Source organism: Asterias rubens, chromosome 17 (assembly GCF_902459465.1).
Source record: "Asterias rubens chromosome 17, eAstRub1.3, whole genome shotgun sequence".
Classification (NCBI taxonomy): Eukaryota; Metazoa; Echinodermata; class Asteroidea; order Forcipulatida; family Asteriidae; genus Asterias; species Asterias rubens.
In genome coordinates this window covers 12,829,592-12,852,354 of record NC_047078.1, presented here as the reverse complement: position 1 = coordinate 12,852,354, position 22,763 = coordinate 12,829,592, and the positions used below count along the sequence as shown (strand labels likewise).

Below are 22,763 nucleotides of genomic sequence, written 5' to 3'. Positions count from 1 at the left end.
CCATAAGGACAATCATGGCTAAATAAATCACTGGCAAAGGATACTCGCTAAAGCAGAAACCTTGGCTGAGACAAAAGAAATGACGTCATCATGATAACTTGACAAATATTTGAAATTTTGCTTAGATATTTGGTTTGTGGGTGTGTCTTGAATTGGCGGTCTGTTTTTTACATTTGAAGGTAATTAGGACTAAGACAAAAGAAATGGTGTCATCGCACTAACTACATCAATACTTGGAATATCAAAATAAAATTTGTTTTTGGATTGTACAAGCAGAAGCCGATTGAACTGGGGTCCATACATCAAAATCAATATGTCCACAGAACTTGCCTCAATGGACTTTGTCTAAAAGGCGTATATGGTTGGGGATAGACTTGATATCAAGTCTGAGATTGCGGTAATTTTGTCTACACTGCGCAGTCCATTTTCACGCTGTTCTCTAATAAAAGAACGCACTCTCCCGGCTTGTACACACCCTAAGGCGATTAAGTCCATTTAGATACATGGATACCTGATTGGCCAGGACTCTAAAAATGACACAATCCTGAATATGATGCACCGGCCATATGTAGGTGTTAAATAATAATTAAGATGTTGTGTTCTAAAAAAGTTGACAAATCAGAGCTGAGCTTATATAACTTTCTCTTTCAACAGCAGACAGAACTGATCCTTTTGTCACTAGCTTCCCTGAAGACATCAGTGTGACTGTTCCCTTTGGCACTCCAAACACAACAGTGACCTGGGCTGAGCCAACAACAAATGACAATTTGGGAACTGTCATCTCAAGCAAGACAATAGAATCTGGAAGCCCCTTCCCAACTGGACAGACAACAGCAGTGACTTACACCTTCACTAATTCTACAGGAAATTCAGTCAAGAAAACCTTCCAAGTTACAGTGGTTGAACTAAGTAAGTGTAAAAGAGAACTCAAAGTTGTTCATCACAGTAAAAACATTAATATGACACACCACATGTAGGCAGCGCTGTGTATGGAGAAAGTTGCGGTGTGTACTAATTAAATCCGAGCAGCTCGTTCATGGGAATTTACGCCACTGCAGCTATGGCCGCCACACACGCACGTCAACGCACACGCACTGTGAATCCTCCATGCTGATTGGCTCATATGTGGACTGACGCTCCATTGTCAAGTCACACAAGGTGTATTGCGCTCATGTGTTTAGTTTGAAATAGCTTCTAATCAGGAGTTTTCGCAACTCTCTTAATATATGCCTCTGCATGTAGGTATCGAATTGTAGAGTACAATAATTACTTTTATAATTGTGTATTCTCATAAAGTGGTTTGTCTCACTGTTCACAGCTGATACAGTATTACCTCAGGTGACAGCTTTCCCAGAGGATGTCTCTGTTACCATTCCATTTGGAAAATCTGATGTGTCTGTAGTTTGGCCAAATCCAACAGTGTCCAACAACTCGGGACCAGTCATAATTAACTCAGACAGGCAACCGGGAAGTTTCTTTTCTCCAGGAACCACCCCTGTGACATATTTATTCACAGATCTTTCCGGAAATTCAGTCACTCGAACATTAAATGTGAAGGTGAATGTGCTAGGTAAGTGATGGTTTAATCTTTTTTTAGCACATCTCATTTACTTCGAATATGTCAATAATTCATTTTTTCTCATTAGTTTTTGTAAAGTTTTTTGATGTCCCTCATGGTTACCTTGTAAATCTCAGTAACAATTAATGTAACAATTGTTGTGTCACTTTTTCTACGTGTTCAGTGTACTCTCATTTAAAGCTAAATAGCAGTGCCGAAAGACTTAAATTTAAAATCCAATTTGTATAAAATAAACAACTGCTAGTACATTTTTTACAGACACGCAATTTTTTTTAAGGATTATCTGATTTCCTCTTTTTTTCAGTGCCACAGAAAAGTAAAAAACATGACCCGATGTGTGTGTTAGTAGGCAGTTTATTATCCTCTCCCACCCTCCCCCCCCCCCAAAAAAAGAAGACAGTTTCTGTTTTTTGTGACAAGCACCATTACTAAGATAAAGTTAGAAATGTACCATTTATTTAAGTTAGTAAAGATGTATTGAATAATAAATCAGTACAGATAATTCTTTTCCAACAGCAGACAGAACTGATCCTTTTGTCACTAGCTTCCCTGAAGACATCAGTGTGACTGTTCCCTTTGGCACTCCAAACACAACAGTGACCTGGGCTGAGCCAACAACAAATGACAATTTGGGAACTGTCATCTCAAGCAAGACAATAGAATCTGGAAGCCCCTTCCCAACTGGACAGACAACAGCAGTGACTTACACCTTCACTAATTCTACAGGAAATTCAGTCAAGAAAACCTTCCAAGTTACAGTGGTTGAACTAAGTAAGTGTAAAAGAGAACTCAAAGTTGTTCATCACAGTAAAAACATTAATATGACACACCACATGTAGGCAGCGCTGTGTATGGAGAAAGTTGCGGTGTGTACTAATTAAATCCGAGCAGCTCGTTCATGGGAATTTACGCCACTGCAGCTATGGCCGCCACACACGCACGTCAACGCACACGCACTGTGAATCCTCCATGCTGATTGGCTCATATGTGGACTGACGCTCCATTGTCAAGTCACACAAGGTGTATTGCGCTCATGTGTTTAGTTTGAAATAGCTTCTAATCAGGAGTTTTCGCAACTCTCTTAATATATGCCTCTGCATGTAGGTATCGAATTGTAGAGTACAATAATTACTTTTATAATTGTGTATTCTCATAAAGTGGTTTGTCTCACTGTTCACAGCTGATACAGTATTACCTCAGGTGACAGCTTTCCCAGAGGATGTCTCTGTTACCATTCCATTTGGAAAATCTGATGTGTCTGTAGTTTGGCCAAATCCAACAGTGTCCAACAACTCGGGACCAGTCAATTAACTCAGACAGGCAACCGGGAAGTTTCTTTTCTCCAGGAACCACCCCTGTGACATATTTATTCACAGATCTTTCCGGAAATTCAGTCACTCGAACATTAAATGTGAAGGTGAATGTGCTAGGTAAGTGATGGTTTAATCTTTTTTTAGCACATCTCATTTACTTCGAATATGTCAATAATTCTTTTTTCTCATTAGTTTTTGTAAAGTTTTTTGATGTCCCTCATGGTTACCTTGTAAATCTCAGTAACAATTAATGTAACAATTGTTGTGTCACTTTTTCTACGTGTTCAGTGTACTCTCATTTAAAGCTAAATAGCAGTGCCGAAAGACTTAAATTTAAAATCCAATTTGTATAAAATAAACAACTGCTAGTACATTTTTTACAGACACGCAATTTTTTTTAAGGATTATCTGATTTCCTCTTTTTTCAGTGCCACAGAAAAGTAAAAAACATGACCCGATGTGTGTGTTAGTAGGCAGTTTATTATCCTCTCCCACCCTCCCCCCCCCCCAAAAAAAAGAAGACAGTTTCTGTTTTTTGTGACAAGCACCATTACTAAGATAAAGTTAGAAATGTACCATTTATTTAAGTTAGTAAAGATGTATTGAATAATAAATCAGTACAGATAATTCTTTTCCAACAGCAGACAGAACTGATCCTTTTGTCACTAGCTTCCCTGAAGACATCAGTGTGACTGTTCCCTTTGGCACTCCAAACACAACAGTGACCTGGGCTGAGCCAACAACAAATGACAATTTGGGAACTGTCATCTCAAGCAAGACAATAGAATCTGGAAGCCCCTTCCCAACTGGACAGACAACAGCAGTGACTTACACCTTCACTAATTCTACAGGAAAATCAGTCACGAAAACCTTCCAAGTTACGGTGGTTGAACTGAGTAAGTTAGTAATAAGTGCATATTTTTATTAGTAGCAAGCAACAAACCACTTAAACACCAAGTTTTTATTGATATTTTACAATTTGTTGTTTTCACAAATGCATACATGTTTCTTAGTTTTCAGTTGTGTGGATTACAATATTAGTTTTGCTGCAGCATAAAATAGGTTACGTACTGTTGATTGCTTTCTACCTGAGCAAGGATAATTAACACAAAAAAAATGTTTCCCCAGGTTCGGTCCAACTGGCTAAGTGACTCGATCTAAATATTATGCTGAGCCAGAGGCACTTGTACATATGTTTCTCAATTTGTTTTCTTTTTCAAATGTAACAACTTTTTTCTTATTTCAGGTTGTAGTTCCCGAGTCAAGCGACTGACTGAGCTCTCTTCTCTAAAGAAAAACCCCAATGTGGTATGTGCTCTTTGATCCTTTATTGTTTTGAAAACACAAACAAAAGTTGGAAGCCAAAGGCAAAATTGTTCCCCTTTTCTGTCATTGGTTGGGTGTGAACATCCCAATGTGTGCATACTGTCACATATTTATTGTAAGTGGGCTATGTCTTATAATTGTCTTCAAATGAATTTATAAAACGATAGTTTGATGCAGTCATTAAAAAAATGTAGGAGCTAAATCTAGGATGAGCTAGGATTGTGTACATCTGGTCTTGACGAAACCACTAGTTTCCTGTTGATAAACACTTTTTAAATAAAATTTAATGAGCATTAGAGAGATAATGTTATAAAGAAACATTGGGAGACAAAAATTGTCTCCTAAATGCTTGGTCTTTATCAACACATAATTATAGTTAACAAATTTGTCTCCCAAAGGCTTATTTTTATTGAATTAAAATACAAATTCAAAAAGTACCCGTCCACATTTTTCATTCAGGGGACTGAAAAGTCCCTTAAGATGTTTGTTTCCCTAATATGAAATCTGTGTTACCACTTCCTCAGTGTTTAAGCTTCACTGTACATCATCACCTGTTACTATCAGGCTGAACGATTGAATAGTAGAAAGCTCAACACTGATGATGGTGACCTTTGACCTTGGCAACACTTACCAACCAACTTCAAACTTAAACAATTTGTAACAACAAGTCTTAGGCCTATCTACTTCTAGAACCAGAGCTCTTTTCAGAGCCACCACTTTTCCCAAAAGACATTTATACTACTAGGTATAGTTACTTCTTATTCTCCACATCATGCAAAGCTTCAAACATCACTTTATAACTGATGAAGATTTCTATTTTATTCCTAGCAGCAATTCAGGCCATACAAGGAGCCCGAGCTTCTACCAGATGAGCAGACTGCTCTTGCAGAGCTTTCCTTTTGTGGACTGAAATTGGTAAATTTATTCGTTATTTGTTAGACCTCCCATTTAGCTATATTAACAAAAGTGTTATAAATTAAGCACAGTAAGTTTTGTTTGGCATTATCACCCTTGTAGGAAACATGTTTTGCTAGGACCAGCTAGGATTGTGTGCCAAAGTCTTGGTGTACTACTGCATGTTCAATGAAAACAATAAAACATAAAATACATGTTTACATGAGACTTAGAAAGACTGATGCACTATGAGGTACTAAAATAGAAATACTGGCTGCACCAATTTGTCTCCCAAAGGATGGTTTTTACAAAGACATAACTTTATTTGACAAGTTAGTCTCCCAAAGGCCATGTATGTTATCATCATAATTGAAAAAGTACACATCCATATCCTGTTATTTTAAACTGAAATTTCACAGATTTGTTTTTTTGCGTGACCCTTAATTGAAATATGATCACTATTTCTTAAGTACCTTTTTTAGCTTTTCTTATCTAATCACCTAAATGCTTGGTCTTTATTAACCTGGAATTATAATGAACAAGTTTGTCTCCCATTGGTTTATTTTATTGAATTAAAATAACAATTGAAAAAGTACCCGTTCACATTTTTTTTTCAGGGGAATGAAAGGTCCCTTAAGATTTTTGTGTCCTTAATATGAAATACGTGTTACTTCCTCAGTGTTCAGGCTTCATTGTGCATCACACCTGTTACTATCAGGCTGAACGATTGAATAGAAGAAAGCTCAACACTGATGAGGCGCTTCATGTTTTTATAGAGTCTCAACAAATTTCTGGACCTTCAGTTCCCTGAAAGAAATGTGCGTGGTTATTCTTACAATTTTTATATTTAGACATCACTTGTTTAAAGTTTAAAACTACCCAAGTTTAAAGTGTGGTATCTTGTTTTCTGATTTTTGTTTTTGACAGTCAAGTCCTGAAGCGGTACTCTATGAGAAACGACAGTTGTACACACAACCCAAGTAGTTCATCAGATGTGTCTGATTCAGATTGTGATTCGGATGGTTCAGAGTGGCACTACGAAGATGATGAATCAGGATCCAGACAGCAGTGATAATACGGACAGTGATGCAGAGTCAGACAGTCAGTCCACAATTTTTTCCTGTTCTGTAACAATCCACCCAGGAAGCCGAAAGTTTTGCCGGTCAATAGGTAAAACAGTGGTCCTTCAGTCTAAACCAACATCCAAGTATAAGAAACCAAAACGCAATGTGCCCATTTTGCCAAAAAAGTACTTCAAGAAAAACTAACGAGGAATGTTCAACTGGGCACAAAAGGTAAAAGAAGTTTTCAAATGCCATGAATCTGCCGAAAAATGAGAGGGATGCAGCTTTGATTTTCTCAAGAAGAAAGGTATTCTGGAAGCAAACCAGGAACAAATGAGGAATGTCAACACCAGTTTATCAGCGAGAAAGGAAGACCTCGAATGATAGCAACTTGCTGTGTGGGCTTTGTAATGGGTTTTACTCAAAGATGTATTTCAAAAACACAAGTATAGGTGTCAGGGAGATTCCAATTCAACAGCATGCTCTATTCCTCTGTCATTAATGACGCCAAATGATGACATCTCAGAAGCTTTCAGAAGAGACATTCTTTGCAAATTCAGAGACACCAAAGTAGGTGATATTTGTCGAACTGATCCTGTTGTCTTAAGTATAGGGAAACAGCTTTGGCGAAAAGGGATGAACCAGAAAGACAAGGTGACGGAAGTTAAGAAGTCTGTCATGTCAGACATGAGGCGGCTTGCCTCTTGTATCTGTTTATAAGATCAAGATGCTGCCTGGCTAATAATCAGGAGAACTCCACAGTGGCAGAAATGTTCAAACGAGAACATTTTAATGTGTTAAGTGAAGCAATTCAAGATTACACCACACAGGCTGATTCCTCAGGCATCAAGAGTGGTCTGAAGACTGCACTGTACTACCTTATTAAGAAGGCTGTGCAAAATAATCAAATCCTCCATTTGATGGAACGTCAAGACGAGTTGCTGCAGAGATAGATAGATTTATATCCGTCTTTGAACTCAATCATGAATTCATATTCGGTGAGCAATCTACCACCTAAACTACCGCCGTCAGAAAAGTTTGCGAAAACCGATGAGAGCTACCAATAGAAGATGATGTTGTTAAGTTACGCCAGCATACCATCAACAAAGTGTCCAGAATGGTCACCGATGATTTCATGGTATGGGATTATAGGAATTTCATCATGCTAAGAGATCTAACAGTATCTCGCCTTACTGTCTTCAACTCTCGTAGAGGTGGGGAAACCGTCCAGGTTGAAACTGTTTGAATGGCAACGAAGCTGAAGATAACCCAATGGATTGACACCCAGAGGGCTCTGAGGATATGCAGGATCCAATTGAGAAGAAACTTCTAAGTCACCTTCGAGTATCATACCAAACAGGAAAGGTAACAACCACTTGGTGCCAATTCTGTTCCCACCAGCCACCATCGAGGCAATGAGGAAGCTAACAAGTCAAGAACGTGAGGACCTCAGCCGGTGTCAAGAGGACAACTTATATGTCTTTCCATGTGTACAGGGATCATCAACTCATGTTACTGGATGGCATGCACTTAAGAACATATGTAGTGAAGCAGGAATTGAAGGATCGGCTAGATTGACAGCAACAAAAAATCGCCACAGGGTCAGTACACTATATGCGGCCATGGAGCTTCCTGAGCATGATCGAGAATTGTTTTTTCCGTCACATGGGTCACTCAAGTCTAGTTAACCAGAATATCTACCAAGTACCACCTGCAATTGCTGAGGTAGTGCAAGTTGGGAAGCAACTAATGCAGATTGATGAGCGTGAGTGATTGCTTTTTTTACTCTCTGTTTGAGCTCGGGAGGTTAGAATAGACTTTGGTGTAGGGTTAGAGAACTAACTTTTAAAACTTTTCAGTTTGGGAGTATTCTGTTATGTTGGGAAAGTCTATGCCTGCATGAGAGTGAACACACATGGGTTTACAGTAAGTGCAATAAAAATGCTCATGACATTGCATTTAAAAGATGGGTCTATTCAATCAAAACACCAAGATATCAATGCAGGTATTAAATTACCAATGATATTTATGCTACATTCACTACATTAATCTTTCTGTCTTACAGGGAATCAACAATCTGATACCTTGCCCTCTGCAGAATCTTTGCCAGTAACAGTGTGTGAGTACTTGGATTTTTTCTGTCTTTTAGCTTAATCTCCCATGTCAATACGAAATGTGGCATTAACACATGTAGATGTATAATTTAACGTGTTGAATAACTGTTTAATATGTAGCCAAAGAAGTTGTTGATGATGGATTGTACCGATTTTCCAACTCCACAACTGGCACCTGCTGTTTCAAAGAGTACAGGTAAGTACATAAATTTGTGTCCTGTTGCTCCTTTCTCAACTCTTAGTTCATGGGAAATTTAGCTTGCATCTCTGTTAATTGATGTGGTTGCTTTGTCACACCAGAACACCAGCATAACTCCTCACTTATGTCTATGACCCCACACTTGGTGCCCCCACCACTGGTGCCCCCCCCCACCCCCCCATTTTTGAATACCCGAATAAATGTTACATTTTATAAGCTTTTTACATGTATGTAGTAAGTGCTGGGCAGACAATGTATTGTTTACCTTTATGTCAGATAATTTAATAAAATTAGAAACTGCATAACAAGAAGGGTCTTGTTTAGGAAAAAGTACAACTGGGAAAAAAAACATTTTTAATTGTCTACAAGAGCACCCCTAGACAATTGGGTGCATCCCCTGCACCAGAAAGACATGCAACACCCAAGTTAATAAAGATTTGTGTTATTTATTTGAGTTATTGTATAACAAATTTGTTTTGTTACTTAACTAGGCAAGAAAGATGTTAACATGCTGTTGGCTTGGAAGGATAAGATCCTGTTCCACAAGGTAGTCATGGTATGTAATTACCTAAATATATGATTTTTTCACTAAGTTATTAAATAGTGTCTCCTTAATAAATGATTTCCCAATAGTTATTATAAGATGTCTCCTAAATATATGATTTTTCACTAAGGTATAATAGTGTCTCCTTAATAAATGATTTCCCAATAGTTATTATAAGATGTCTCCTAAATATATGATTTTTCACTAAGGTATTAAATAATGTCTCCTTAATAAATGATTTCCCAATAGTTATTATAAGATGTCTCCTAAATATATGATTTTTCAGTAAGTTATTAAATAGTGTCTCCTTAATAAATGACTTCCCAATAGTTATTATAAGATGTCTCCTAAATATTTGATTTTCACCAAGTTATTAAATAGTGTCTCCTTAACAAATGACTTTTCCCAATAGTTATTATAAGACGTCTCCTAAATATTTTATTTTTCACCAAGTTATAAATGATGTATTCTTAATAATGTGGCTTTTCATGTAGTTCTTTATTGATAGAACATTCATCGCATGCCTGATTTAGTGCATTGGCTATCCGTTCTGGCATTGCGATTTGGACGTGTGGTATTAAAAACCATTTTTGTCATTGTCACGGCCACAACCCTAGCGGTTTGAACGGCCATTTAAAACCGTTAAAAACGATTAATGCAATCAATGTTATGCATGGTGTTGTGTCTGATGATTTTTGTCAAGTAATTATCAAACGTTTACTTCTTTACAGGAACAAAGAGAAACTACTGCTGGCCCAAGCAGGACGAAGAAAAGGTGGTGGAGTATTTCACAGGAATAATAACTGGAAAGTCCAAGCAGACGATACCAAGTAAGCAATCTTGCAATTGCATTTTTGAAGATAAATAGTTTTGAATGCTACTGTACACATGTCTTCTACCTCAAACAAAACATCAAATAACACACTTGCAGTTCAATTTTCATTGCATGAAGCCTGTCAAACCCATCTAGTTTAAATTCATTGTGACACAATGTGGCATCTTGCCCACTTTTATTTGTCATTATTACTTTTGTCTTCCACCAATTATTGTGCCTTTTGCCAAGGATAAAAAACCAGAGGTAAACTCAAAGACTCTTGAAAACTTTTTGGCGTACATTCTACATTTTTAAATAAATGTCGTATGTGTCTTGTACGCCGTCACTGCTTTATTGCAAATTTTCTTTGTTTTATCAACAATAATAAAAACATGACATATTTTGTGAAAATGAAATGTCTTAGCCATGTGCTGGTTCAGGCTAGAATGACCCAACCTGGCTGAAGCCAATACAAATTTACCAAAAGTAGTTCCAGCAAAACCACAATGTTATGTTGTTAACTTTTGATCTGCTCTTGTGTTCACAGAGAAACTTGAAGTTCTGGATTTCCTTAATTCATGCAAAATGCAAACTGTTACAAATGGACAGACATAAGAACTAAGGTGATGAACGAGAGAGCACAATGGCGGAGGATAGTGATGAAGAGGACTAGCAACATGAAAGATAAGTCTTAAATAGGTAATGTGTCCCTAACGTGAGGGACAACCATCCGTGCATTAAGGTCTGTAATCAGCAAATGTTTAGTCTTCGGTATACATGTAGGTTGGACGGGTACTGATGTTTCTTAAAGTTTTATATGAGCCAGTTTTAAGCTTCGATAGGAGACATCAATAAAATGGCAACCAGTGACCAGGTTTACAGTTTCAGATGTTTGTTTTTTTAAACTTGGAAATATCGCAAAATTTAGTCAAACAAAATTATGGAATTGAAGCTCATTAATTGACATATGAAATCAAGTTCATTAAAAAGAGAAATGTAATACATGGGTTGGAATTAGAGTGAAAGAGAACATTTTATTAAATAGGGAACAAAGAAATGAAGAAAGTAAAAACAAAGTGGCCTCTGTGCTATACAGCACTTGAAAGATGTTGGATGAAAGCCAATCCTAAAGTTTCTTAAGTTATGGAAGACCAAAATTTTCCTGAAAAATCTGGTAGAATAAAAATAGAATAAATGTGAGATAAAGTAACTGTCAAAATGCTTTTAGTCTGCAATAAGAAATTCATATTATTATTTATCATACTGTTGCGGTCAAAAAGTGTACAACCCATACAAGGCTTTCTATCTCACTTTTTGCTAGCCGAGGTCTTGAAATTAGGTTCCATCAAACATGTTCAACCAAAAGTATAAAATATCCGCTTGTAGAAATCTGACCACCAGTGTGTGAAGAAATAAACAAATCCGAGTTTTATGTAGCAGCAAATTAACGTTTCAAAAACCCAGCTGTTTTCAACATTTATTCTGTTTTACTAGATTTTGGGGAAGTGGCTAGTCAACTTTGGTCAGCCATAGTTCAATTCCATGTTAAGATTTAAAAGTTGCTGTTCATATTTTTGGAGTTAAAAGTTGTTAAACATGTTAAACAGTTAAAAGTTTCTACATATAGTTAAGTGTTGAAATTTTTCTTTATCTCCAATATACACCATGTTAAGATTTAAATGTTGCTGTTCATATTTTTGGAGTTCAAAGTTGTTAAACATGTTAAACAGTTAAAAGTTTCTACATGTAGTTAAGTGTTGAAGTTTGTCTTTATCTCCAATATACACGATTTGCATGAAAGCAAACATGTACACTTCACCCCCACCACTTTACCCCAAATGTTTAAACTCCTTTTTTGTGCAATGATATGAATGTTAAGATGTACTTTAGTCATATTGGGTATGTACTCAAAGTACTCAACTAAATATTATAATTGTCATTCTCTGACTTAGTCAAAAGAATATTTGCCATTTTTTTTTGTATGTAGAAGAGAATATGTTGCATTTGTTACTTAGAGGGGTTTGACTTAACTTAATAAAATTATCATGTGTATACTATTAATATTATTATTTTTTATTTATGTTTTTATTTTTTATTTTTTTATTTTTATTTATTTGTTTTATTTATTTTTTATTTTTTTTTGTATTCATTTATTTATTTTTTATTTATTTATTTATTATTTTTTTTTTTTTTGGGGGGGGGGGGGTATTTTTGAATTCAACTCAAACTGGGCAATCAAGTGTTCAAAGCTTGACAATTTCTCTTAACATTTTAGGCAGGGTACCTTAAACAAATTTACGTATTGGCCTAAACTGGACTTCAGCACCTTTTTAAATGTGTCTTGATTGTGATCTTGATGCCATTGGCTTTACTTGGTCATTTTGTAGACGTATAAGAAATAACAAGCATGGTAAAAAGTTTTCAATAAAAAGTTATACACATGTGTTTGAGTAATCTTTGAATAAAAAAAATTCATTTCTGCGAAAGCAGTTAAATAACGTTTTTGTGTCATTTGTTTGTCTTTAGTAGCTTGCTATAAAACATTGTTTTACTTGTTTTTTTTTGTTTTTTTTGCCATAATTAATGGCATTTCAGATCACTTGTTACAGACTGGCAAGCAAGAAATCTCATAATTAGAACCATAACATGGGAAGACTATCAATTGTATTATGTTTTTGTTAACAAGAAAACTTTAAACACAACTGAACATTTCTATCGAAATGTCTACCTAAGGTACTAGTGTTAGTAACTTATAAGTATTAATTGCACAATTATGCCATAGGGAGACTGTACCCCAAAGATCAATATTTAAACCAATGTCCCTGAGATGACCCTTATAAGGATTGAAAACAATAGGGAGACAAAAATAACTACTTCAAATTGTTATGTTTGAATAAAAGAAATGTGACCGACAAGTTTTTATTACATCTCTTACATGTTAAAATTCTTTGTTTAAATATGAAAAATTATGTGCAATTTACCAATTATTTTAGTGAAATTTGGGCCTAAAACTAAATGTCTCCTTAAGAATCTTTATTTTACCATGTCTACCTAAGGGGCCATTTACCATTATTATTATTATTATTATTATTATTATTATTATTATTATTTCATTTTATCACAGCATGCAAAAGAAAGATCTCATTTTCCTTTGTGCCGGTAACTCCTCGAGCCGGGCTACGTCCCGTAGCCTTAGATCTCAAGGGTCTTTCTCAGGATCCTCGCTGTTCCCAAAAGCGCTGCCTTCTGTAATAGATCTACCCTCACATTTGTCCCTATTTCATCTAGATGTTTCCCCAGTGCTTTGGGAATGGTGCCAAGTGCTCCAACCACCACGGGGACTACTTTTACCTTTACCTGCCAAATCTTACGAAGTTCCCTGGCCAGGTCCTGGTACTTCTCGATCTTTTCCATCTCCTTCGAAGCTACCCTTATATCACCTGGCACCGCTATGTCAATGAGATGACACATCTTCTTCGTCTTATCTAATAGCACAACATCCGGACGCCTATGTTGTATAACATGATCGGTCTGAATGTTAAAGTCCCATAGGATCTTGACCTGGTCGTTCTCTACAACTTTCTCCGGAACATGGTCGTACCATTTCGCAAGTACTTTGACACCATATTATTATTATTATTATTATTATTATTATTATTATTATTATTATTATTATTATTATTATTATTATTATTATTATTATTATTATTATTATTATTATTATTATTATTATTATTATTATTATTATTATTATTATTATTATTATTATTATTATTATTTTTTCAGCCATTTCAACAATACATGGCAATATAAAAAATACTTCCAGATGGCTAGGAGAAACAAAAGCAAAATAATTACTGTGGTCCATAGACCTGCCTCCCCACATCTTGGTGTAATACAAGTAATAAAACAAGTAATAAAATATGTGTGTTCAGCAATTTATGTACAAAAAGATAGGAAAGTTAATTATAAATAAAACATGTCTATGTACATCAAAAGTTGGCAACTAAAACACAAAATAATATAAAATGATATTTGACTTTGAATATCCTTAACCTACCTTGAGTGGCAATACTTCTTTATTGATGCTAAAGAAGCTTGCCATAGCTTGAGTCCATGAGCACAGACCAGCCACATCACCACACACCTTCTTAGCAGACGCTAGATTATAGTCTTCCATATCAAGATAAGGAGCAAGAAGTTCCACAGTTTCCTCTGTGATAGAATCTTTAGGAAACGATTGAAGATTGGACAGAAAGCCTGAACCACTCATCACCTGAAACGAAGCAATCAATTATAATAATCATACAAATACAGAGTCAAGATTTGCTACATCACTGAGTGTTAGGATAGTAACTTCATTTCTCTCATAATTTTGTTTTTAATAAACATACAATCATGTAAATTACCTGTACAGGAGTCTGTGAATGTTTACTGGAGACTGCTTTTAACTATAATGGACAGGTCTTTGTAAAATCTGTCAAACTCTGTTCTTGCTAAAGCTGGGTGATATGGATTCGTGATATAGGGTGTCGTGGCCGAGCGGATAAGAGCACCGAACTCAAGCTCTGGTGCTTCTGTTCAGCAGAGTGTGGGTTTGAATCCCGGTCGTGACACTTGTGTCCCTGAGCAAGACACTTAACTATAATTGCTTTTCTCCACCCAGGGGTAAATGGGTACCTGTGAGGGCAGAGATGGTTCTTGTGATTGATTTAGCCGAGTAGTGCATATTAATGTTGCACAGGCTGCATACTCCCAACCAGGGAGCTGAGATGGTTTAAGGAGTGATTTAAGGCCCAGTGACCAGGGGTAATAATGTGAAGCGCTTTGGGACGCCCTCCTGGTGTGAAAAGCACTATATAAAAACAGGTGATTATTATTTTTATTATGGAAGAACTCACCTTGAGGGATTCACTCCAAGATGGCTTAGGAGAAGGTCGCTCTGGATCCAAAGACAATGAATCTAATCTCTTTTGAAAGAGAAGCAAGACACAATCCATAATACGCATGATGAGATGTGGTGGTTTAGCCAGTTTCCTGACAGTAGATATATGAGCTGGTTTAATGGTGTTCAATGCATTCTCAGCCTCTTCCAATGCTGGTTTAGCAGCCTCTAATTTAGTTTCTGCTATTGTCTTGTCTGCTTCTATCTCATCTACTATAGCCTGGGCTTTGTCTTTGACTTTCTGCACTCCAGTCTTCACCTTCTCTGCAGCCTGGGCAGACACAGTCACCTCAGCTAACACCTGCAAGAAATAATAATAACAACATACATTTATAAAGCCCCAAGTTCATTAATAAAAATGCTACCAAACAATTCAGGTAAAGGTATTAATAAGAGGAATCCTAAAAAGAGATGAAGAATAAGTACAAGTGGAGTCAATAAATGTGAATAGATACATGTATAGTAAACAATACACATTGCTAATACAATCCTGTAAACAAGTAACATCACGGCAAACCCAGAAAAAGCCTGACCCAAAAGTGATCAGAAGTGCGCAGATACCCAAGAGGACTACAATATGCAACCAGGGCCTTCAGTCAGATACGATAACAAACAAAAACAACTACACACAAATTGAGAGATATAGAGGGAGCTTGATAATTGATTCAATAGAAAACATTTACTTGGGCACATGTTGCCATTGATTGAGGGATTTCGCTCATACAGTCTAAAATTTGGAGTAGACAACACACACTAGACGAACCTTTTCTGCTTTAATTGATGCAACAGCCAGTTCCTTTTCTTTGACGACAAGATCCTTAGATAGTTGAGACACAGACTCACTGGCTTCAATGAGTTTATCAAGACCTGTATTCATTCTGCGTGCTAACTCTGAAATAGTTGAATACTTCTCCAGATAAATGGTCTTATAACCATCAATGAAGGACAGGTAAGACTTGGGAGTCACATGGGTCTGACGTCGGTATCTGAATAAATTGCAAAGCATGTGCATTGAACAACCATTAATTGTGTACATTAGAGGTTGGCAACTTTTTACAGAATTGTGATTAAATAGTTTGTATTGTATAACACCCAAGCAGATCCTTGCCATTTGATTGGAGGATTGCCGTCATGTGATAACAAATGAAAGTACTGTTGTGCGCTACGTCACTCACCAAGCATTTTTCGTTACATCCGATAAGTACTATTGCACGGTGCGTAAAACATTACTGCGCCGCGCGTGTGTTTGGTAATGCCGCAGTGATTGCAAGGCACATAACTACATTGGGCGTCTACGTGTCTCAAAATAGCTGTACAGAACGCACATAGTCACTGTCGAATCCAACAGGCCGAAAAAGAACTGGGTGTATACTGTCACAATGAGAAATTATAGGCCTACACTTTATTTGTTTTGAAAGTTGTATCCTCCAATCAAAATGACAAAGATATACTTGGATGTTGTATAAAACAAATAATGAATAACTATTTGTATAACAACCATCACTATGACATTACTCCACTCATAAGTTTAATGACAGTGAAAAGCTGTCACAAACATTAGTCTTAAATCAGACATCAACTTTTAAACAATCTTATGATGGCTGTTCATTTGGAACAATTCAAGTGAGCTTTTGAAATTGAGGAACATAAAAACCCTTTCCTTGCTTATAAAGCAATCGCACAACATCGGTAAACAGTATTGTCCAAAGGCCCACACTTCATGTATCACAACTAATATATAAAATAACAAACCTGTGAAAATTTAGGCTCAATCGGTCATCGGAGTCGGGAGAAAATAACGGGAAAACACACCCTTGTGTTTAAAATAAATCTGTTATTCTTGATATCGAGAATTGATAATTGTTTTAATGTTTTCTCAAAAAGTAAAGCATTTCATGGAATAATATTTCAGGGAAGTCTTTTACCATTACCTTCTGTAAGTTATTTGTAAATCTGTGAACTTTGAATTTTTGTTCTGTTCAGAAAGTGTCCAATGGCTTTAATAATAAGCATGTAGATGTATGTGCCACACTCACAACATTGACTCAGTATTTGCAGTGTGAATAATAAAAAAAAAATCTCTAAACAAAGAATTGAGACACAGATTTACGAAAAAGTCGTAGTGCAATAGTGGATCAGCTAAAGAGCTGGGCCCAATTTCATGGCTCTGCTTACCATGCGCACAGAATCGGCACTTACGGAAGCAGGGAATTCTGTGCTTACGGCAAGCATATTTCACGCGTTAGCGGCGAATTTAGGCTTCTGCGAGTGGGTACTTCATGTTACTAGGCATTCTTTGCTTTATACAAGGCTAGCGCAGAAATTCGGCGCTTGCTTGTAAGCGGGGAATCGCGATCGTAAGCGCAGAATTCGGTGGTAAGCAGAGCCATGAAATTGGGCCCTGATAGTTTACCTTTGGAAGTAGTCTGTACATGTTTCAGCCACACCATCATGGAACTCTCCCATAGTGTGTACAAGTTGCTGCTTAGTCTCAGCTGGACACATAATCTCAAACTTAGACAAGAAATGATTAGATACAGCAACCAGAGCATCCTTGGGCCATCTTGTAAACCAATCCATGGTGCAACCTGAGATCAACCCAGGAAACTTTAATGAGCGGTTACGAAATTTCTCTCCCACCTACAAACACAGAGAAATAGGACATTAATTAACAAAGACAAATATAAGTAGGATTTGAAACTTTGCATGGTGGAAATACGATATAGAAAGGTTTGCGGTAACACCATGTAATGACTATCTCTAATGAGTTGGGGTGGTTCTGAAAAGAACCGTTGGTTTAATTTCGACGATTCGATCAGTATGCTCTGATCATCTTCTGGAGATCGCCTTCTGGAGAAATATCAAACAAGGATGGATGCTGTTACGCTAAAGAGTGTTGTTATGTCAGGTCACACTTCCTACATATACTTGATACTGTACAAAATAATTCAACAATCTGGTACTGACTGAAATGTCCTGGTCAATCTGTCAAAGTATTAGTAAACAAGTCTAAACATTTGAATACCCTTTCTAAACAACATGGATGACGCCATGTAGACACCAACCTTGTCCTCTTTGACACAAACTATTTTGGAAAGTGTGAAAGCATCGCATATTTATCAAAATAGGATTAAACTGTGGAGCGTCAAACACCATGGCAGTAAATACATGGCAAAATAATGTATGATACAAATCAAATGACAAGGGTTTACGTATGTGTGGTATACAAATACAAAGCTACGTTGTATATCATTAGTAAAATATGGCTTACCATTCAAACCATAATTAAATAAAATTTGCAAATGTTGAAACATCTTTGTGACTTACAGGGGAGAAGCACAGGACAACATGAAGGTTATTACGAGCTCTTGAAATGAAGTACTCATAGAGATTATCATTGGTTGGTGGTCTGCGTGGAAACTCCTTCTTCATGACGGAAATTAACTCTTGAGTGATTTCATCTAACTCATCACGAGCAAACAGATTGGATACCTAAGTAATACAGAAAACATCTAATGTGAATTATCAATAATCACTTTATTTTCATATTGTTCAGACTTTTGCGTTGACTCATAACCAACAAGCATCATTATTTCATATGCAGTTATTACACAAATAAGTCTCCCAAAAATGATGATGTAACAACAAAATATTGACTAGATTTTGCCACCTGACTGCATTTGGCCATGTTGCAAACATTACTGGTGAATAAGTAGGCAGTTGTGATTAATAATCCGTTCGCCTCCCTTTAAATGTACTTCATTTGCTTGCATTATCTCTTGTATTAACTGTATCGTTGTATCAATAGTATATATGTTTGGTAAGTACGTCTGATGTCTACTAAATAAGTTCATGTCCGTTTTTGTTTCATTTTATTTGTCTTGTGTATTTTGTCTCCCTTTTTCAGTATTGTTTATTTTGATATATTTTGTGTGTGTTTAAGGCACTCTGTTTATAAGCTGCGGCTTCTTGTGTAATGCCTCCACTTAGTAGTTTTCTTGTATACATTGTTTGTTTTGTAAAGTACTTATCCATGTGGAAATGTTTTATGAAGTGAAATGAAATTGATAATTCATATATCTGCTTAACAGCCAATGAGTTACAGCCCCCTTGCATGATCCCATGAGGTCAAACGATGGAATCAAGCCTTTGTGTGTTAGTGCCACACACACAACTCTTAGCCAATGAAAGTCTGTTGACCTTAGTATCGGGCTCTGTTTGAGCTAGTGATATGTCATGTCATGTGCAAAGGATCTGTTTGAATGTTGACTGAATGTGAACTAACCTCTCCTGATGATAAGACATTGTTGAGATATTCCAAGAAGGCTTCATCTTTGATCTCATTATCAGTGAAGATGAATGTGATACCTTGGCCTTGACTACCTGCTACTCGGTACAGATACTTCAAATCATCCATCAAATTACTGGCATTGTACGACCTGCAACAAAAATTAACACTCATTTACTGTACATGTGCAATCATTAATCTACTGTTCGTAAAGATGTTTTTCTACAAATGAACTAATGTTCTTCAATTTTGAGTCATACCTTATTTAGAATCTTAGGATATACAAAAAATAGTTGAATACCATACATACCAAGAATGGAAACTTTGTAAAGAACACTCATGCAATAAATAATGATCTTCTTAAATTTACTCTGAATCTCCAATCAACAATGTTTTTCTTTCAATTAGAAGTAATAGCTCAAATCTTATCTGTTATATTTCTGCACGTTATTCACGATTTACTATCCTGAATAACGTGCACAAATATAACAGATAAGATTTGATTCTACAAGAAGGGGCTATATATTTCAATTTGAAGTAATAGCTCAATTACAACTTTGCAATAGATAATTAAGTTTAAGATTCATCTTTTTGTTACCCAAACACCATCAAACTACAACAAATTTATTAAATACAAACAGAAAGTTTTGTAACAAGTAATGTTTAAACTGGATCCTAGATTATATAATAGAAACAAATTAACTTTCAAATGCAAAGAGAGATTTGCTTACCAAAGACGGTAAAACTGACAGTAAAAGTTACTTGCTTCAAATGCTGTGAGGATTAAATGCAACAAGATAAACACAAAATAATAAAGCACTGAACTTATGTTAGTACAACAAATTTAAAAGCAATTATTAAAATGTGTAAACAAAAATGTCAAGTAACTCAACAGAAGGCATTATAATGTTAATTTAGCAAGTAATGCAAACAGCTCAATTTCATAAAAATAACACAAATAAACTATTGAGTGAAATATTCAACAGAGAAACAGAAAAGAATGACTTCAACAACAAAGTTCAAGTGGCATGAGTTTTTAAAACATAACAATGTTGGTATAAAACTTGTTTAAAATAAATACATGGTCAATTGACAATGCTTAAAAATTCAATTCAATTCAATTTATTGTAAAACATCACGCTAAAAACATGAAAATTGAATGAAGAAGCTGACAAGATGTAAGATGTAGTACCTTGTGAGTGTGATCTGAAAGATCTTGTATCCAGCTATGAATGTAGCTAGTCTAGTAAGACTCTGTTTACCAGAGCCTCCCACACCTACAAGCAATGTATTGCCTACTGGAGTACGGATCACACGAGATATCTAAACATGCAAATAGTAGTAAGAGAGTTCACAGTGTGTTACACATTGTGGTCATTACAGCTTCCAGTACGGATCACACGAGATATCTAAACATGGAAATAGTAGTAAGAGAGTTCATAGCAGTGTGTTACACATTGTGGTCATTACAGCTTCCAGTACGGATCACACGAGATATCTAAACATGCAAATAGTAGTAAGAGAGTTCACAGTGTGTTACACATTGTGGTCATTACAGCTTCCAGTACGGATCACACGAGATATCTAAACATGGAAATAGTAGTAAGAGAGTTCTTAGCAGTGTGTTACACATTGTGGTCATTACAGCTTCCAGTACGGATCACACGAGATATCTAAACATGGAAATAGTAGTAAGAGAGTTCTTAGCAGTGTGTTACACATTGTGGTCATTACAGCTTCCAGTACGGATCACACGAGATATCTAAACATGGAAATAGTAGTAAGAGAGTTCATAGCAGTGTGTTACACATTGTGGTCATTACAGCTTCCAGTACGGATCACACGAGATATCTAAACATGGAAATAGTAGTAAGAGAGTTCTTAGCAATGTGTTACACATTGTGGTCATTACAGCTTCCAGTACGGCCATTTTTGACCACCGGCTGAAAAAGCCACACGGCCGAGTGCATTTTTGACTCTAGTTATTTATTACTAAATGGAAATTTTGAGAGAAAAATGGTTATTAACCGGTATCTACGCTGTCTATTTGGCCATAAAAAGGTAATAGTTATAAAATATTGAGATAATCCTTTATTTGCTCTTAAATAATTAGAAGGATCAAGCTATCTCTTTATTGTGAGATATTGATTTGGGTCACCTACAGTAGAGTATTTGAAAACTTGATGGTAAACAGGTACCTTGATAAGATGCGTCATTGCATCGTTGAAGAACACTAGATCCATATGAGCTCCTCGTACTGTGTCATTGTACATGGACATGTACTGTTGAAGCTTCTCAGCTAGAAAGTCTAGGCCTGGTATCTAAGGTGTAATGCAATCACAACCATAATGACATCAGGTACAATACCATGTTAACATATTCAATTGCATCTGCAATTCCCACAGCACAAAAACCGTTGTGTCACCGAAAAAAAAAACTCATGTAAAACACCTGGGGTGCGTTCCACTCGCGCAAACGTCGCCAATAATTTCAAGTGGAATGAGTTGTTCGCCGCCACCGTTGGCGAACGTTGGCAACTTTAGGCGAACATACTTCTGAGGTGTTGGCAAGTGGCTTTTAAAATGGCAGACAAGCATACGGTATTATTTCTTTGTCACAAACATGATTACATTGTATTTTTGGTGGATGATAATGCAGATTTGGAATAACAAAGTTAATTAGTTGATGTAATGATGTCAAAAAGAGGACTATTGCAGAAAAAACGAAGTTTAAAAAAAAACCTACGTATGGTGCGCGCCATCTTCATTTCAGGGCGCCGCCATATTGACATCGCGTATACGCACCAATCGTTCAAACGATAAAAAAATGTTTGCGCGAACAGTTGCGAGTCGTTTGCGCGAGTGGAACGCACCCCTGGTTGAAACAGCAACAACATAGTATTTCAGTCAGTATTTTGCAGAGACTAGCCTCTCCAGTACAGAATACAACACATGACAGTACAATTTTGTATGCAATTATGTGCAATATTTGATAGCCTATAGACCCCTTGCAACATGCACAGCGTACTCGCATGTGCCTACCCTAGGCGTCATTTTGGGTGTCTAAATCGTATACAGACATGCACATTCTGTATTGTGTAAGAAGTCAATAGCTCCCCCTTGCATAACGCGAACCGCTACGAAACGCACACGTTTTTACGACAGAGAACAGCTATTGTCCAATGATCTGTCTCCTTTTTGAGAGTGTGACATCATATGCAATGGGTCTATTTGTCATATCTTTGTTAATCAAGGTGATTATAATATCACTTTCATTTCAGCTTTGATGTCATCTTAATTTAATCTGAAACTCTAAAACTGGCTAACGTTATGTAAAAAAGTGTTATACCAACTGCTTCTGTGAAAGCTTATCTAGTGACATTGTAAAGTAAAACTAATGTGAGCTCTGCTTTGTCATTAACATAGGACTCTATTGTGCACAATTATGAAGCCAACAAAGTAGTCAACCTGCCGTATACATATTTCTAGTACTCCGCCCATCTGAGCAGGTTGTCTTAAAGGCAGGGGACACTATTGATAATTACTCAAAATAATTATTAGCACAAAACCTTACTTGGTAACAAGTAATGGGGAGAGGTTGGTGGTATAAAACATTGTGAGAAGCGGCTCCCTCTGAAGTGCCATAGTTTTCGAGAAAGAAGTAATTTTCCACGAATTTGATTT

The 22,763-nt window shown here is 36.4% G+C and overlaps 1 protein-coding gene and 2 long non-coding RNA genes across 4 annotated transcripts in view; 2 read left to right on the top strand and 1 right to left on the bottom strand.

The window, feature by feature from the left end:
• The window catches only part of LOC117301515 (dynein heavy chain 8, axonemal-like), a 142,916-nt gene that overhangs the window by 34,735 nt on the left and 85,418 nt on the right, over positions 1-22,763 (bottom strand). Inside the window, exons 54-61 of the mRNA XM_033785541.1 lie at positions 21,279-21,401; positions 20,273-20,403; positions 19,078-19,231; positions 18,120-18,284; positions 17,206-17,432; positions 15,556-15,778; positions 14,749-15,093; positions 13,908-14,123 (exon numbers count right to left, since the gene is read on the bottom strand). Of these exons, the coding sequence (XP_033641432.1) occupies positions 13,908-14,123; positions 14,749-15,093; positions 15,556-15,778; positions 17,206-17,432; positions 18,120-18,284; positions 19,078-19,231; positions 20,273-20,403; positions 21,279-21,401 (1,584 nt within the window). The remainder of the gene's footprint in view (positions 1-13,907; positions 14,124-14,748; positions 15,094-15,555; positions 15,779-17,205; positions 17,433-18,119; positions 18,285-19,077; positions 19,232-20,272; positions 20,404-21,278; positions 21,402-22,763) is intronic.
• On the top strand, positions 2,891-6,087 carry LOC117301516. Of its 2 annotated transcripts, none has more exons than XR_004520322.1 (5): positions 2,891-3,009; positions 3,534-3,788; positions 4,139-4,200; positions 5,050-5,133; positions 6,040-6,087. It is a non-coding gene; the product is annotated as an uncharacterized LOC117301516 (long non-coding RNA). The 2 variants fall into 2 exon arrangements; XR_004520323.1 differs by having other exon boundaries at positions 3,516-3,788.
• LOC117301518 lies at positions 9,021-10,482 on the top strand. Its single transcript, XR_004520324.1, has 3 exons — positions 9,021-9,045; positions 9,765-9,863; positions 10,395-10,482. It is a non-coding gene; the product is annotated as an uncharacterized LOC117301518 (long non-coding RNA).